This window comes from Phoca vitulina, unplaced genomic scaffold, assembly GCF_004348235.1.
Source record: "Phoca vitulina isolate PV1807 unplaced genomic scaffold, GSC_HSeal_1.0 scaffold71, whole genome shotgun sequence".
Taxonomy (NCBI): domain Eukaryota; kingdom Metazoa; phylum Chordata; class Mammalia; order Carnivora; family Phocidae; genus Phoca; species Phoca vitulina.
In genome coordinates, this window is record NW_022589774.1 from 226,096 (window position 1) to 244,231 (window position 18,136).

Here is an 18,136-nt window from a genome sequence, read left to right on the forward strand (position 1 = left end):
GAAACAGCGCGCTGATTATACACCGGCCTCAGCGCTCTGCTCTTCTCCGGGCTCTTCAGGGTGTTGTGTTGGCATTTTCCTCACCCTCAGGACCAGCATTTGCATCTCTCCAGTCTCTCAGGGAACAGTGCGCGCGCGTGCGTGTGTGTGTGTGTGTGTGTGTGTGTGTGTGTGTGTGTGTCTCACACGCATGCGCAAACATCATAAATTCAGAGGCTGCCAAGTAAGGACTGAAAAATCTTAGCAGGGATTCTCTCTTTGAATCCAGCACAATTCTATAGCCCTAGCACGCACTGCACTCACGAACGTGCACTTTATATGATTTTGTGCTTCGAGTCCCAGGCCCCATTTGTCCATGTGCTGGCGGTCCAAGGAAGACTGGGCTGGCCTTGACATGCACAGGGTCCATGTCTCCCCCGTCAGACTGGAGGCGCCCTGAAGGCAGGGGCTGTCTCCCCCAGCAGATTGGAGGCCCTCGAAGGGCAAGGCTGCACCTCGTCCTTCAGGAGCCTCTGCTTTTGATGTGGGTGCCAGGCTGTGTGCCCAGAAAACAGCTCTGACCCCATGATCACGACGGGAGCCTTCAGCAGTCTCCTGGTGCGCAGTTTCCTGAGATGTCAGACTGACAGGTTCTCGAGCTGACCTCATCTGCTCCTTTTACCTGCCGAGAGTGGAAGTGTCACCCAGTCACCCACACACTTGGGGATACAAGAAAGAAAAAGAGAAAAACGGAGGTAAGGAAGAGGGGAGGGGGCGTGGCATCCTCAGGTCGACCAGTCAACTCGCTACCTCCCAAGCTCTTTGCCCGGACTCCATGCAGCCCAACTGATCCCCCGCCAGAGCCCCGCCCCCTGCCAGAGCCCCGCCCCGTGCTGGATCTGAGGGCACACAATATCTGGCATCATTCCCTGATCCCCCCTTCATCCCTTAACTGAAAATCAAAGGAAAACAATAAAAACACCCTTCTCATGGTGTGGCCAAAACATTGCTTTTTCAGAATCCTTGTGCTTTTCACCAACCTAAAAGCTTGATGAGGGCAAGGATCATGCGTGCCTCATTTATTATTCCTGCCCCCTCCCCCAGCACTGCTATGGTAGATGCTTAATGAATGTTTGTATAAACGAATGAATGTGATTTTCAGGAAGGACCAGGGATGGATCTTCTCATTCTCCTGAGACCTCATTCTTCCCTGGCAAAGGGTCTCAGCCCAAAGTATCTGCACTCTGTCTTTTGTTGGAGAAAACCTGTATTCTGGGGTCTTGGGGCTAGGGGGCAGTGTTCACCTATTGGTACAAGCTGGAGCAGAGTGTGCGCGCGCGTGTGGTGTGTGTGTGTGTGTGTGTGTGTGTGTGTGTAGACGATGATGACTGGACATTAATAAGCTCTGGCTATAGAGAGACTTCTAGAGCCCCTTAAAACCACTTAGCTCATTTTTCCATAAGCTAACCTGCTTCTTAAACATGCCCGTGAAATGTTATTCTGCATATATGCCGCTGAACAACCAGGCTTATCTGAAGATACAAATTTTTTTTTATCGAGTAAACTTTATTTATATATAACAACAGTACAAATTGTGTCCTTGGATTGCAAAATAGGAGTGTTTCATATTTACAATAGGTACACAATAATATATTAGAATAACCAAAAAAACCCCATTTTATTGGAACATTTTAAATACTTAGTTTTCTTACAGTTTTTATTCCACAACACCTGTAAAAACAACAAAACCAGACAACTATCATTGTATTTTCTTAAAAATATATATAATACAGATTCCAGTGTGTCAAGAAGAGTGGGTTTGGGAAGGAGAAGTTGGGGGGAAATGCAGGTGGGCTCAGGTCCCTAGTTTCATGGTATAAAGAGCTTGCCCCTTGTTCCCCAACACACTTGCTAATGGGGGACCATGTTCCATTACGTTCTCCACCTGGAATGTCACCATGGCAAATAGAGCCAAAGTTGGGGCCTTGACTCAAATCCAAAGGTGCCTCCCGTCTTCCTTGAGGCTAGACAGGAGGAGCAGCCTGCACGGCAGAAAAGATAGAGCCCAGTCTGCAGGCGGAGCCCTGTTACAGTGAGGAGAAGGAGATAGGGCCGTCCACCAGAGGCCAAGAATCTCCAGTCTGCTTATTGGGCTGAGGCCTTGTTTGACAAGCAGTGGTCTTGATCAATCAGCTCCCAGGATGTCCCTGATACCAAGAGTGAAACTTACCTTTCATTCATGGTGTCACTGAGCCCTGGGTGCTAAAACTTCCCTCTTTGGGAAAACCAGCAGAAGGCAAGAGATGGGGAAGAGAGACTTTGGAGTTATGAAGAGGATGCCGCCACTTTCTCCAAGCTTGTTCCTGAGACAAGGCATCGAAAGCCCTGAACTTCACCTCCCAAGTCTCCCTGTGGGATCTGCTTCCACAGCCCTATAAGTATGAGGCTGTTTTGCATTTTCTCATCACCCCCTAGCCCCTGCCCCAAGAGTCTCAAGTCTTTCCTGTCAGTGGCCAGGCCTCAGGAGCCTCAGATGCAACAGTGTGGCTGGGAAAAAAAACGGCCTCCCCCAGGCCAGCTGCCGGCCCAGTGTTTACCTGCTGCAGGTTAATGGGGGCTTGTGTAGCAACTGGGATGCACCTGGAGATTTTGCAGCCAGAGGCTTTCACACAGTCTCTATTTGTTCTGCCCAGATCATTTTTTAGTCCAACACATCCATCCATTGCTTCTGCTTCATGCTCAGCAGGGCCAGAGGCCTCGACTGCTATTTCTTGTCCTCATTTGGTGGAAATGAAGGAAGGTCAGGAGCTCAAGCAGCAGGGGACGTACTACCAGAAGAGATAGCAGCCGTGGAAGTGAGAGAGGCTCTCACTACCGAAGGAATGTCCCCAGAATAAGGTAAGGCAGCTGGGTTGGTCGGCTTTCTTCCTTCTTCTGGCCCCCTTTCTGCAAAATTCATGCCCTCTGCAGGTGGTGGGGAGAACTGTGCCTACTAGGTTGGTGGCAGGGACCAGTAGCCTGGAGAATGTGAATTTGCTAGAAGAAGGTCCTTCTTGGTCTTGTTAATTGCTATTTCTCAGCATCCCAAGCAGTCCCTAGCAGACAGCTGCGGTGTATGAAGACTCCTTGAATGGAGGAATGGAGGAAACAGTCCCTGCCCTTGAGTGAGGCTAACAGCTGATCCACACTTTGAATGACTAAACTCTGCAAGGAAGGGGAGCTCTTTGCAGTGGTGGATCAGAAATTATTTGAGAGATGCGCTGTGGGGAGAGGGAGGAGGGCATGTACATGATCCCTGACCCCGTGCTGAGAGCAGAGGTGGTAGCAGGCCAGTTGGAGGGATCTGCTCCATCAAGATGGACATCTTGTCCATCTTCGTCTTGTCCAGTAGCACCTTCTGTCTTGCCAAGCACATTTCTGGGGTCCTTTTCCAGCGAACTGTCTCTTGTGCAGATTAATGAAACAAATGAAGCTGGACTGATTTTTGAGAGACACTTCCCTTCATGTCTCCCTCCAAGATGGTAGGGCTTCATGGGGGGTAGGGGCTGTGACTTTTTCCTTACACGAGGTCAAAATATCTTCAAATTGGATAATAGTGAGGAGAGAGGCCAAGTGACTCCCTGTTCTCCTCATTCTATAGGCATGAACTCCATTGGTTCTTGATGGCCCAAAGCCAAGAGTTGGTGGAGGAGGGACTGATGGGAAGCTGGAGAGGGGGCAAGGCTCGACAGTCTTTCACCCTCATGGCCTGGCTTGAGTCGCACTGAGTTTTCCTTTCTCTGAACTCCTTCCTCAGAGATACCCCTGTGCCACCTCCTTTGCCATCCCAACTTGCCCGACATGCTCATGGAATCCCGAGAAATGCAGCCAAACCACTCACTCCAGCTCTGGTTCCTCCCCCCTCCACTCTCCAGCTGGCCATCCCCCCATCATTCTCTACACTCTCCAGAAACCTTCAAGGAAGCAGCCCCAGAGAAGTGAACGGTCACCCAAAGTAGCTCCTGGGAGACGCTTGGGTAGATGCATAGAGGCAAGGGTTGGTAAGATGCTGTCGAAATGTCAAACTTCCTTTTACTTCTTGGTGGAGCAAAACCCTGGATGCTGGTCTGCACAGTGGTGTGATCAGAAAACCTTCGTTTGGAGCTCGGAAGTCATGTGAGGATGGGCTGGGATTTTTCTGTGGCACCAAGGCCCCCACTCACATTCCTCTTGCACGAATCTTCTCTCCTTTCATTGCCATTAATCACAGGCTCCGAGCTGATAAACTTTGGGTGCTACGGAGAGCAAACACTTTGGCTTAGTGCGGAAGGCCAGTCATTAGTATTTCTTTCAGGCTATTAATAGGGCCCAGAGAAACTTTAGCAGAAGTGGATTATCAGAAGAAAGTGGCCTTGGCATGGCTGGTTGTGAATTATAATGAAAAGAGCGAGTTTCCTGAGTATTTTGCTGAATGCTTTTCTCTTTCCCTTTGTCAGCGGCATTCAGGCGAGAAACTGGAGCTGAAGAGACCAGGCGATGTCTGCTGTGTGGTTAGCACAGCGATCCAGAGCCACACGCCAGGGATGGAAGCCAGCCCTCAGAGCTCCCCCTCCCCCAGCCCTTTCCTGGGAATCCAGTGTGGTCAGCAGAGCCTTTGGAAATTGGAATTGTTTGGAGGTAAATCAGAGCACAGAGAAGCTGGGGCGCAGAGTTAATTACAGAGGCAATGACCCTGGTCTGGTCTCTCTGGGGCTGGCTGGTCCAGTTTCCCAGCACTGCAGCCCCTTGAAAAGTAGGAGGGGGGGGGAGGATGGTGCTCTCCTACCTGCCCCCTTCCCACCCCTTTGCCTTTCTCTGGCCTGCCTTCTCCCTCCCTCTGATGCTGCTTACAGAGAAGGTGGAGCTGCCTGCTTGGATCCTTGCCAGTGTGGGAGGCCTGGAAACTCTGAAGGCTGTCCTGGTCACCAAGGTCTTGCCATCAACAGAGCCACCTTCCTCTGGATGACTCCCACTGGCTTTCATGGGGCCTCTAGACCCAGGGTGTGGAGCTTTGGTCTCTTTGTTTAGAAACTACACTCAGGAGAGTTGGTCATCCAATGGTTTTAGGTGTCAGCAGAAGAGAGAGAGAACGAAATAAGCCCAGTGAGAAGCCACCCACTTGTCCTTCAAACTCACAAGGACGTGGGAGGCAGAAAGAGAGGCAGGAGACAGTAACGTGGGGATGCTACAGTCATTTCTACTGAGGCAAGTGCTCAGACGATCAGGAGCTTCCACATATGAGCGGAGGGTTGTCTCCCCTCTGCAGGCACAGGAGAAGGACAGAAAGAAAGCATCACAATAAATACGGCCACTTCTTTAACCTATGCTCTTCAAGTATTGCTTGCTGTAAACAGTGTTTGGTTTTTGCTTTCTCTTTAATTGCAAGAAACCACTGGCAGATTGGAGTGGAACCTAAAGCCAAACACCCACGTCCCCAAATCAGCTCCCGAATGGAATCTCCTGGAGTCCTGGGCCACACACTCCAGGCCCTTTCCCCAGGGGGGCCTGGTTTATGACAGTGACTGATGTAAGGCAAAGCTGCCCAGTGTCCTCGGGGAGGCCAGGCGTCTGCTCTGGAAGAGGCCCACTTCTCCCCCACTTCTGACAGTAACTTTAGGGGAACCAAAGGGAAAAGTACCAAAGATCAGCTCCTCATTTCTTGAGGTTTGAGATTAAATAAAAGAAAAACAAAAAACCCAGTAGCAAAAAGCATTGGTACCCTACAGACACAGATCTCCCCTCCAGAGATGAGAATACACACGTGTGTGGTCCATAAAGCTCCATCGGTCGTCAGCCGGCTTGAGCCCCTCGGTGGCTCCACAGTCAGTGCCGAGTTCAGTACTTGCCACGGTCCTTGGGCCGCCGGGATGATTCCAGCTTGTACTGGCCTCTCTTTTTGCGAAGCGTTTGGTGTGAACTTGTGCTCATTCTTCTCCTCCTTCTCATGTTCTTGTAATCTCAAGGGAAAGCAAATGATCGTTTCCCCTCCAATTCCTCTCAGCTTCTCTTTGTAGGCCTTTTCTGGCATTTGGAAATGGGAGTCATTCGAGGAAGAGGGGGAGGGCGGGGAGAAGAAATGGGGACAGAAATCAGATTGAAACAGAAGTGGGACGGGATGAACAGGGAGGCTTTTTGTTTTGTTTTATTTCTGGTTTTTTTTTCCTTTTTCTTAAAAAAAATTAAATAAAGTTCTCATTATTTCCCCAATATACATCAAATGAGTTTTCATGCAAAGCAGCAGTCAGAGGCAGAACTGTTCCCCAGTTCGTGCCTCTCGGCTTGAAGAACCACCTTCCCGGCGCCCCCTGCCTCTCTGTGGTTCGCTGTGGGTGGACGATGCCCGCCGTCTGTCCCTGCAGGGGTGGCGCTGATGGGCCGTGGCTGGCGTGGCGGGGAGGGGCCCTCCCCTCTCCCCGGGGTGGGGTCTCAGGGGACAGCAAGCTCTGGGGTCTGATCCCCTTCACTTGTCCTGCCTTCCAAGACTCCAAGTGTGACAGCTTTCCCAGGCCCCTCTTCCTGGGAACGTGAGGCTCCGTCTCTCAGCTCTCGATGGACATAGCATTTAGGAGCTGCTCCACCTTGTACGCCAGCCGCTGTCGGCGGGCCTGCTCGTCCTGCTCCAGGGCCCCGATGAGCTGAGGAGCAAAAACAAAGGTGGAGGTAGAGGAAGGAATTTAGGAATTTAGGTAGAGCAAGCCATTGGCCGAATCCTTCATCCCTCTACCTGCCTTTCCGTTCTGCCCTAATGAACACAACCTGAGATACTATAAATGATTAACTGAATATAGGTATGTATGCACGTGTGTGTGTGTATGTATGTATGTCTACATGTATGCACATACATGTATATATCTTAGAACAATGTGTTTAAGACCGTATTTGGCATATCTGACAAAGTGCTATGTAAATATTAGCTATCATCATCATTATTATTACTACTAATGCTAAGTTCAAGGACAATGCCAATGCATGCCTTGAGAATTCTCCGGAGCTGTCCTCTGCGCCCTCTGCTCATGTTAGGGCCCCCCTGCGTACCTGAAACGTGACTGACAGCGTCTGCCCAAGCACAAGGAATAGTCTGATTCATTGTTTAAGAAAGGATGAAATTAATTGTACGACACTTTGAAAGGAACAATTACATTATGAAAAGTGTTATTTATTGTGTTAACAATGAGTGCAAGACAACGAAATGTGTAAGAAAGCTCTGGATGAATCAGAGAGAAGCTGCTGTCTAAGGGAGTGGTAATGAGTTTCGAGCTCATGGGTTTCTGACTCCATGACTATGTTGTCTGAATTGCCCTCTGTTGCTGTTATCGAAGGGCTGAGCCAGGCGTTCTGAGTAACTGCCATCCTGGCTGCGTGTGGCTCTCTGTCCCCTCCCGGGCCTCACCTTACCTCTTCGCTATACTTGCTGACGTAGGAGTAGATCTCATTGAGGGCACTCAGCATATTGAACTCCGCAGCGTGCAGACGGGACTGCTCAGCCAGGTAGGCGTTCATGTCCTGGTCACTGATGGCGGGCAGCTTGGCGATGTCCGCGTAGTATCTGCCGTACAGAGGACAGGCTCCTTAGCGGGGACCCAGCGCCCATTCACCTACAGGACTCTGACCTCAGGCCCCTTGAGAGCACCAGATGTCCCCAGTTGCTCCTGCCTCCCTCTTTCTCTTCTGATGTGACTTCCTCTGGCTCCTTGCCTCAAGCTAAAGGTTGAGGCCTAGAGACTGGTGCTCACTAGGCCAGACTCCATCCAGCTGGGAGCTTCCGCTGTGGGGGCGGGGGCCAGAATGCTTAAAAGCTCAGACTCTGACCAGACTCTGACTGGACTCCTTGTCTTCCAATCCCAGCTCTACTACCTGCTGGCTGTGTGACCTTAGGCAAGTTACTTAGCCTCTTTGTATCTCAGTCTCTTCATCAGTAAAATGGGGTTACTTTGCAACCCCGTTTTAATGAGATGATACATAAAAAAATCTTTATCACAGCACTGGTTGCTTAGCATGTGCTCAGTAAAATGTAATCAGAATGATAATGATCTGACCTCCAAGGGCACAAAAGCTTCCCCTTCTCCCCCCCAGCAGGAAGTTTGGATAAGGGGGAAGGATGGAAGCATGAGATCCAAATGTACCACAAACACGGTTGTGGGTTGTGAGTCCTCAGTGAGGCCCTGTGATGGAGCAGACAGATGGGGGTGCGGGCCTGTCCTGGGGAGGGGCTACTGACCTCTCCACCCAGCTCTTGTAGCTGGGGATGTCCTTGGCGTAGAGCAGCTTGTTGGAGGGGGAGTCCTTGCCCAGCCGGTGCTCTGATGTGGAGCAAGAGTCCATGAAGGTCTGGGCCACCACGGACAGGCAGGCGTCCGTGATGCTGCCCTTGTGGATGTCAAACACAAACTGGGGGTTCTTGATCACGTTCACCCAGAAGCGCAGAGGGAGGCTGTAGAAGAAGGCAGAGCAGACCTTGAGGGCCGAACCTCTGCCGCACCCTTAATGTTGTCCACGAATATTCCTCTCCTCCCTCTACAAATAAAACTTCTCTCCCCCAGGGCAAGGGAACGATATCACTGAGAGCTGCTCCAGCCAGGACGGCGAATTTAGCCTAAGCTGTTCCTGACCCTGGGAAGAAAAGGAGGGGCACCATTGTACCCTAACTGGGTGCTGACCCTGAGCCTTAACCACGGAGGGGTAGCTGTGGGTGGGTTCTGTTCCGTCCTGGCAGCTTTTCCCAAAGGCCTCCATGCCCCCAGGGAAGCCCAAGGACAGAGAACTGCGCGATTTTCTCAGAGCTTCAGACAAAGCCACCAGACTCCTAGAGTCCCTTCGCAGTGCCCATGGCCATTGTGCTGAAGGATGCAGCCAGCAGGCCCAGGCGCTGCCTGGGAGCCCGCACAAAGGGGGCCACCTGTGCTCCCCGCCCAGCCTGGCCCCTTGCGCCGCTTCCCAGGGCCGGCCAGGCCTGGTGGGGCTGAGGAGTGGGCCCCCCTGGGGGCAGCTCTTTCAGGGCTCTCCCCAGGGCTCTCTCCTCTCTGGGCAGGGGCAGGGGGAGGAGAGGAGGCCATTGTTGGCCTGCTGGGAATGAACTCACTGTAGCTCAGAGTTTTTCCCACCCCAAGAGGAACTGATCAGTCGTCAGGAGTGTTCCTTCTTGCATCTTGGGAATGTGTACAGAGGAGAATGGGTTTTCTCTGCTCCTGCGGCCATGAGGAGGATCAGCCCACTGACTCCCCTTCAGAAGCAGAAGAGCCGCTGTTTCTGTGCCTTTTCCAACTTGGCCTTCTCCTCCCGCTGCCTTCAGGGCCCTAACTCTTGGGCTCCTCTGTCGAGTGACCTTTGTTCCCTGGAGTGTCCTTCTGGCCTGAGATGGGGGTCCAGAAATCCAGCCTACTTCTCATCTCCCCTTCTTCACCTTCTCTTGAACCTCAAGGTCCCCAAACTTTCCCAAATGTCTCAGTCATGCCAAGTCTTGGGAAGATCCACTTTGCCCACTCCAAGTCCTTCCAGGATGATTTCTGCTTATCTTTCAAAGGACCACAGGATTGCTCTTTCCTGCAGAGCTGCCTGGGCTGAGAAGTGACTCATCTCTTCCACCCTCCCGTCCTCCAGCAGCTTTGAGGAGCTTCTAACATTCTTTCCGTGGACATTAGCTATTTGAGGTCTGGATAAGGGGACTCTTCCTGCCACAACTCCAGGGTAGGGCATTTCTATGACCTGGGCCTATCTGGCAACAGAAGGCAGCGAGATGCGGATGATCCAGAACTTTCTCTTCATCTCCCTGAGATTGCACACTTCCAGCACTGGGCTGGGGAGTCTTCCAAAGCAAAGGAGACAGCCATGGCCCTGCCCCTGGGAATGCAGACGCAAGGCCTGCCCCGGTGAAGTGCGCTGTGGGCTCCTCACCCGCGACCACCAGAATCTTCCCCATTTCACTACCCTGTGATCAAAGCTGCAGACTCCAGAGGGCCAGCAACCACAGCATCTCGAAGAAGAAAGGATTATATGGGTTTGGGGTTGGGTTTTTCCAAAGTGTTTTGCTGGTTGCTAGGATTTTTTGATTCCCAAATAACAGCCGGGGCCCATCTGTGTCAGCTCTATTTTCTGAGGAGATCGCTGACTCCAGACAGCTGTGCGGGCTGCCTGCCCAACCCAAATGCCTGGACCTCCTCTCTCTGGGCTCTTGCCTAGAGGGAGGTTTTTGACTCCGGCGCTGGGCCAGGCCCTGTCTGACCTGAAAGCCAGTCCTCAGCTCGGTCTGTGGTCTAGATCTCAAACCCAGGAGAGAAAAGTCGTCCGCTAGGGGCCTGGAGGAGCCCCTTCTCCCACTGCTATGTGTGGCCGCGGGGGTTACCTTAGGGACGAGAGTCATGCCTAAAGGACATATCCCTCCTGCTGCTTCCCGAAACCCATGGCGCCGGGGCCATAACTTGACCTTAAGGAATCAGGTTGCCATGACATCCTCCTGGCTGGTGGGCTCGAGTCTGTAGCAAGAGCAGGCTCCCTCCCCAGGGGTCTACATTCTGTTCAGGGCTTCCCCGTCTCAGGAGGGGGTGTCTTCAGCTCTGCCCTGCCCAGAATGCCCGACGCTGCCTGGCTTTGAAGCCCTGCAACTAGCTGTCTCCAGTGTGGCTCCTCGGGTTCCTCCAGCAACCCTTCTTGAGAACCAGAGGTCTCAGAGTCGGGGAGGAAGTGCTGCCTGGGAAAGGCTCTCAACCAGAAAGGGCAGAGCTCAAGCCCGTGTCCTGGTGCCGGCCCTCAGCCAGGCAGGCCCCGCTTGGCGCCCACAGCCCGGGGACCACGTCGGCTCTGCAGAGCATATGTGCGCTGTTTGTTCTAGGAGCCTCGGATTACCCAGCCACCACGACGAAGGGGCTCCCCCATCCCCCTGGTCCCTGCCGGCCCCACCTCCCACAGCTTGTGGCCTCTCCAGGCTGCAGCTAGGCCCCCTGGGCTCCCCGAGGGGTTACCAGTTGCTTTTCCAGGTGTGCCGCACATCTGTGTCGTGGATGCTGTGTCTGTCTGCCTGCTCATCCAGGAAGTCAAACATGTACTTGATGGCCAGGGGGAGAGCGCTGCCCCGGTGCACCGTGCTGAACAAGGTCTCAAACAAGTCGTCCACGAACTTCTGCAGGGTGCCCTGGGGGAGGGACGGGGTGGGGGGGGACAGCGTGAGGGGGAGGGTGGGGGGAGGTGGGGGTGCAGGCAGCAGACGGGCAGACCAGATGGTGCCTTGGACTGATCCTGCCTTGGAAATTTGTCGGCGGCGCCAGGCTGTGCAGACAGCGTGGTGGGGGTGGGGAGGGGGCCGTGGGGGTGTCGGGGAGATGGGAGGGACTGAAGAGGCTGCAGATTCCTGGGAAGAACCTCTCCTCCAACCCACAGCCACATGCCCCATCTATGCCTGTGTCCGCGCCAGGCGGGACCAGGCTCAGGGTGTGGGGCAGGAAGACAGTGAGGGCTTCGAGCCCCGGCTGCCCACGGGGACTGGTGGGTGCGTGCTGGGATGACAGCGTGTCTGAAGAACAAGCTGGAGGACCCTGAGCCTCCTGGTGAAGACGTCTGCCATATTTGTGGCCTGGGTGCTGCAGGTGAAGGGTCCAGATCCAAGAATACCCAGGTGCAGCCCCCACCCACAGGGCCCTGGAGGGTCTCTGGGAAGGAACAAGGCTGGGCCTGGGTCCCCCAGGCTACAGGTTCAAGGGACACACCTCTGAAGGTTCGGAACACATCCAGCCTTTTCTGGTGGCTCTGTTGGTCTCTTATTAGCATATTAGGAAAAGCAAAATTTAAGACATGTGGTCTGAGGGTGTATTTCTATGTCCCTTTGGGGAGCAAGTCAGAGCTGTAATCTGGATGCCACTGTGGGAGAATTTCAGCAGCATTTTTGTGGGGTCAGTGGGGGAGAGTATTTGAAATCTGACCTCTGCTGGCAAAGATGGGCCATATGATTGCCATGCTTACAGGCATAGTTGTTCTCTGCTCGGGAAGCTGGAAGACAGCTTTAGATCTTAGCTTCCAGCACTGTGGCTACCTCACCTCCATCAGCATTTGGGGGCCGATGGGATGGGGCAGGGAAGGGGGAGCCTTCTCTCCGATTACTGGCAGGACCCAGCCTTTGTGTTTTCTCTCTCACTGTGGCCAGAAAGTGGGTGGAAAAGGCCTCGACGGTGGAGGCTGGCCTACCTATCCAGCTAACATCAGTAAGAAAACCCCAACATTTTCCTAAAAGGTACAGGGACCCAGAGATGAGAGCAGCTCCTCTGAAGAGTAATGGTGGTCTTGAGGGGTGGGCCAGGGGAAATGATACTATTGCAGTTTTTGCCAAAAGGTAGAGAACAACAGTGGCCTGATCCTCTGGAAAGCCTGCACTGGGACCTGGACCTACTCGTCTGAATGGGCCCCCTTAAAGGACAGACTCCATGGCATCCTTATGCTGGGGCGTCGGGGTGGAGGGTGGGCAGGACATACCCCTCTAAGGAGCCCTCCCCAGGCTGGGCAGAGCAGGAGTTACCTTGGTGGCCAGTAGCCGGGTCAAGTAGATCTCAGACACCATCTTGCTGCCCCGGTCACCCTCCTTCTGGTCCCCATGGTCATGGTTCTTCACCAGATGCCACACCTTAACCCCGCTCTCCAGGTCTGGGGTGATCATGGGGGCTCGGGACCGCAGGCTGTCGGGGCTCCCCGTGTACCTGAAGGAGGAGTCTGAGGAGAAGGGGGCAGTGGAGGCTCATAAGACACAGATTTCACCATCCTTGCTTGTAGAATCCTTCTAGAATCTTTGCCCGCCTACTGCACTCACTCAGAATAAACTAGTTTCAGTTGGAAGAGGACCCCTGGGACCTCATATTTGGTGGGTTATTTTGGAATCCTTGGCTGGCACGAGGACAGAGGAGCCTGAAGCCTTTTCTTTAAAAAGAAGATTTAGAAATTCTGTGAGCTGGAGAGAGCCTTGAGAATTTGGGAGCCCCCCCCACCCCCGATGCTTCCACAGCAAAGAATAATCAATAGGTAAAATGTCAGCTGAATATTTTCATAGGGGCTTTGATGAAAAATCTGGGTGCCGAGAAGCTATAAGCTGTAATGCCCCCTCTTGGGAGTTAACGGGTCCTTCTAACTTGGGGTCTAGGGTATGGACTTGCCTAAGCCATTTTTGGAGCGGCGGGGCCCAGTCCTGGAGGTGTCCTTTAGCTGGACAGCCCAAATCCTTATTGCAAACACAAAAGCAGAGGACATGGAGCAAGAGAGAGTGAAGCATGGTCACCTCATTACCCAGCGGGCACTGGGGGCCCTTGCACCCTCAGGGGTGGGTAGGCTAGGATGGCCCATCTACTGCCCCAATTGGGACACTTTTGAGAGTAAAGGGGGACCATTAATAACTCAGCCAGAACAACAGGTAAAAACAGGGACTGGCAAGTAGGAACCTCCATCCACGTGCCTCCCTGATTCCAGGCCCCTCGCACTCCTTCACCAGGTGGGGGCTGTCAAAGGAAGGGCGCGCAACGCACCCGCTCCCGCAGCTCTGAGGTCTTGGCCGCTCTGGGAGTGACTGCACTCGGGAGGAGGGGAAGCAAATGATTGATTGGCGGAGGGCAGCTGCAAGGGCTGCTTGCTGTCGCGGGGGGCGGTGAGGGGTCCCTGGGAGGTCACAGAAGCTGCCTCCGAGCTGCCCAGGCTACCTTCCTGGTCCTCACCGTATCTGCCGATGGGTGTCCGCGAGATGCTGGCAGAGGCTGGGATGTTGTAGGAGGACGTCTGTTTGGGGACCAGAGCCACCACCGATCTGTCTGACACCTGAGAAGGGTACCAAAGGTACAGTGTGGGTGAACCAGGAAATTCAACTGTCAAGTACTTCTAGAAGGTAATGACACAGGTATGGGGTAGAGCACAAGGAGTTCAGGAATACTAAAAATAATATGGTTGCTACTCGCCAAGGATGTCCGATGTGGTAGTTACTGGCCGCCTGTGCCGATGGGGCGCTTGCAATTCAGTCAGTCTGAATGGAGATACGTTGTCAGTGTCTAAACTACAACCTACTAACTGTAACACGAACTATTATGCTGTAAACGCATAATACACACTGGGTTTCAATGACTTAGCGTGGATAGAATAACACGAACGATCTCATTAATAATTATTCTGTTGATTCCATGTTGAAATGGTAATTATTTTAGAATCAACTAGGTTAAATAAAATACATTGTTAACACTAATTTCATTGGGTTATTTTTACTTTTTAAATGTGGCTAGTAAAACATTTTAAGTTACACGTGTGGCTTGCATTATCTTTCTACTGGACAGCCAGGGCTACACCCAGCCTCCCTTCAACCCTGTGCATTTGTACAGTTATTCCCATTTTGCAGGTGAGGAAACTGAAGCGGAGAGGGGCAAAGCACCATCTTCCAAGTCACACAGAGACTATACGGTACAACCAGTATTTGTAGCCAGGTCTGTCCAGGCTCCAGAGCGCATGTGCTCCCCATTATATCCTAATTTGGGATTTTATTTCAAGTCATACTGGTCTGAAGCCCATTTTCCCTTTTGGCTCTGATTTCTTTCTGGCCTGGGTCCTGTAATGCTCGGGCCACCTTGAGGAGTTTCCCCAACAGAGCAGCTGCTCTTGGGGAGTCAGAGGGAAAGATGGCATGTTTCCCCGTCCTCTGTGAGGCACCCAGGCTCAGCACCCAGGCTGGAGGGAAAGGGCTGATAAATGAGGAGCCATAGTGAAGACATTTGGGGCCATTTTGATTTAAGATTACCCTCCATCCAATAAAAATGGAGAATCCCCAGAATTGTGGCGATCCAATTAAACCCCTAACGCACAGGGAATAAAACAGCTATAATAATGTTATGGGCCATAAAACATTCCTATTAAACCATTTTTTATTTTAACAATTTTTATGAACTTTATAAGTTTGATTTATAGCTGCACCAGTCGTAAAACCATCTTTCTGGGTCTTAAATTGTCAGTCCCTCTCTCCCACCAAAAAAGAATTAAATGTTGGGAAGTCAAACTATAAATGAACATTAGTGCTAACGAGGTTCCCTGATAGCCAGTTTTAGCAGTGGTCTTTAATTTTACCCTCCCTATAAATCTGAGGGAGCCCAGGAAGTTTTTTAACATCTCTTTGTTAATTAAGATTATGCAGATTTTCTCCTGTGGGGGCTTCCAGGACCTTTGACTCCAAGGAGGGTCCCGAGGGGGCAGTGCTTTGACTTGGAGGCAGAAAGCTGCAGGGCCCTGGGTTCTTGTGGGCGCGTGGAAGGGGCCCAGGCTGCATCACTCCGCAGCCGGGACGGTGTCCTGGACCGCCAGTGGTCCGCACCATCCGCTCCAGCTCTGGAACGAAGGGGGGATGGGCCTCTCCACCTCTGTCTTTCAGGAACTCTCCTTGCCACTGACAGCCTAGAAATGATTCTCTGAAAGCCTGGCAGGGGCAGGGGATGATACCCCCGGGAAGAACAGATTACATTCTTCATGTATGGTTTGTTGTCACCTGGAGGATTCGTAAGGTGACTCGAATGACCACAGTTCGACCCAATTCCAGGTCTTGTCACTAAATCTCTCGTCTTCAGTCCTAGCCTTTCTTTTTCTTGACTGACAGGCGGTGCAAATCCATGGTCAGGCTGCCCGGCCGGGTCTGACCTTGGCTCTGCCACGTACTAGCTACGTGACCTCAGAGAAGTCAGTTAACCTCTCTGCGTCTCTGTTGTCTCATTTGTTGATGGGGATAATAACGGCATCTAGGTTTGTCGTGAGGCTCAAAGGAGTCAGGACACAGGAAGGCTGGCAGCAGTGCCGGGCACTCGGTGAGCGCTGGTATCAGTGTTGTTATTAGGAGCATCACCGTCATCATCACTGTCCCCCAAAGGGAAGAATAATCCCTGTTGTTCCCTGTCACTCAGGGCTGGCATGTGGAAAGTACCTTGCACTCGGGACAGCTCAGTAAATATTTGAGGAATGAATGAATACATGAATGAGAAATGACATTGGGGAATTGAAAGTGCTCTGTATGATGAGCACTGGAAGAACAGAATATTCCATTCTGATTGGGAGCCTTAGGACGGACAGCCCAGTAACAAGCGTTAGGGCATCACAGACAGAAAAGAAAGGCCTCCCTACTGCCCTTGAGAAACTTCTGATTCGAAGGCACGATGCTGTTCTCTTTTGTGCTTTCTTCTTCGGCTCAAACTGGTTCATTACAAGTGTTCTCCAGAACGCACTAAGTGCTGTGCGTGTGTGTGTGTGTGTGTGTGTGTGTGTGGGGTGGAATCAACGGCAGGGGGCGGGCAGGGGGCTCTAACTACCCTGGGGGCAAGTCTGCATCCTTTGTACCTCACCTGCTATTTCTAATTCTTCCCACCACCTTCACAAGCCAGATGTCACCTTGCAGATGAGGAGCCCAAGGCTGCAGGAGGTTAAAGTCACCCCACCAATGAGTGGAGAAGCAGGAGTTCAAATATGGCTGGCAAAGCCTTGAACTCTTCTCAGACACCACACTCGGTCCATCTGGGGCTGGGTGCAGTCAGTTGGGGGGCGGCGGGGAGCTTGGAGCCTGGAGAGGGAGGTTTCTGGGGCTGCCCCAGTGCCCCCCACTAGCTTCCTCTGTGCCTCAGAGCCTCCCAGCCAGCTCCTATTGGACCTCCAGTGGCCTGGTCCGTGGCAACTCCATGCTCACCAGTCCAGGCTGCCAGTCACCCTGTCCCCTCCCCGTGTGAGGCCAGGATGGAGGAGGATGTTACTAATCAGGCAATCCCGTAGGGTCTTGCAGCCTGAGGCGCTTCTTCTGGTTGGTTTAATTTCTCTCGGTGTCTCTCATTTCCAGCTTCTATTTTAGTATTTTTCCTGAATCCCAACCAGCCTACCTGTGCTTAATCTTATAGAGACCCCCAGCCATGAGTAGCCACCATGGGAGGGAGGGGGAGGTGGGAATAGATCCCTCCTGGATCTTTTGTTCTTTTGCTGGAATTCTTCTTCTTTTTTTTTTTTTTTGATTATTCATTCATTCAGTGCCTCTGCCAATGTGCTGAACACTTTCTCTCCTGTACTGAATCTATTCCACACGACTTTATGGGGCAGGGATTACTTTGAACTCCATTTTACAGATGAGAAGGGCAAGAACTTAATTTCACCAAGGACACCAGCTAGTAAGTGGCAGAATGCAAGAGCTGAAGACAAATCTATCCAATCCCCTGCTCTATGGCAGGTGAGTAGCGGAAGGTGTGTCGGTAAGATGCTGAGGACAGAAAGCCACAGATCCCTATGGTCAGTGACCTTACGGAGGACCTCACAATATGCAATTTTTCTGCAGACATGGAAGGTACACAGGAGAGAAATGCCTCGCCCTACCCAGACCAGTTAAGTCAGTTTCTCGGGGTAGAGTCTGGGCGTTCATGTTTTTTTTTTTTTTTTTTTAAAGATTTTATTTATTTATTTGAGAAAGAGAGCAAGCTGGAGAGAGAGACAGAGAGAGCACAAGCAGGGGGAGCGGCAGGCAGAGGGAGAAGCAGGCTCCCTGCTGAGCAGAGAGCCCTGATGCAGCCCTAGGACCCTGGGATCATGACCTGAGCCGAAGGCAGACGCTTAACGACCGAGCCACCCTGGCGCCCCATGGGCACTCATGATTTTAACAAATTTCCTAACCATGCATGAGAATCTCCGATTTAGATTCAGAAGGAGGAGGAAAGGGGAGATGGCTTCCGAGGGCTTGAGAGCAAACCCTGGAGTGAAGGGAACAATCTGGGGAGTCAAAAGTCGTGGTGCAAAGCCCCTGCCCTCACCTGATAATGCATCAGCGTGTTCAGCCGCTTCCAGTCGCCCTCAATCTTGGTGGTGATGTCCTCGTCTTGCAGCACGACCCGGGCGATCCGGCCTTGCCGCCACTCTGGGTGGAGGGGGTGGTGCAGGTAGCAGTGTGAGTGGGCGGGGGGGGAGGGGCTGGGAGTCAGGGTCACCCAGTCCTGCCTCCTCTAGTGACCTGGCAACCCCAGCTCCAAGCTGGTGCCGCCCATAGTGCTTAGAGACGTCCAGGGCTCCATGGGGTCAAGAGAGCTGGGGAGAAGTGTGGGCAGGCAGTGTCCCAAGAGAAATACTTCCTGTGGTCCCTCACCTGGGCAGGACCTAGTCATGCCCCCAGGAGGGGCCTGGGCAGGAA

At 52.5% G+C, this 18,136-nt stretch overlaps 1 protein-coding gene across 1 annotated transcript in view; it reads right to left on the reverse strand.

The window, feature by feature from the left end:
• Nucleotides 1-1,533: 1,533 nt before the first annotated feature.
• Nucleotides 1,534-18,136, reverse strand: part of PLXNA2 (plexin A2) — a 209,405-nt gene continuing 192,802 nt past the window's right edge. The window contains exons 26-32 of the mRNA XM_032393140.1: nucleotides 17,763-17,866; nucleotides 13,677-13,776; nucleotides 12,497-12,687; nucleotides 10,953-11,122; nucleotides 8,216-8,428; nucleotides 7,393-7,543; nucleotides 1,534-6,632 (exon numbers count right to left, since the gene is read on the reverse strand). Of these exons, the coding sequence (XP_032249031.1) occupies nucleotides 6,537-6,632; nucleotides 7,393-7,543; nucleotides 8,216-8,428; nucleotides 10,953-11,122; nucleotides 12,497-12,687; nucleotides 13,677-13,776; nucleotides 17,763-17,866 (1,025 nt within the window). The 3' untranslated portion in view covers nucleotides 1,534-6,536. The remainder of the gene's footprint in view (nucleotides 6,633-7,392; nucleotides 7,544-8,215; nucleotides 8,429-10,952; nucleotides 11,123-12,496; nucleotides 12,688-13,676; nucleotides 13,777-17,762; nucleotides 17,867-18,136) is intronic.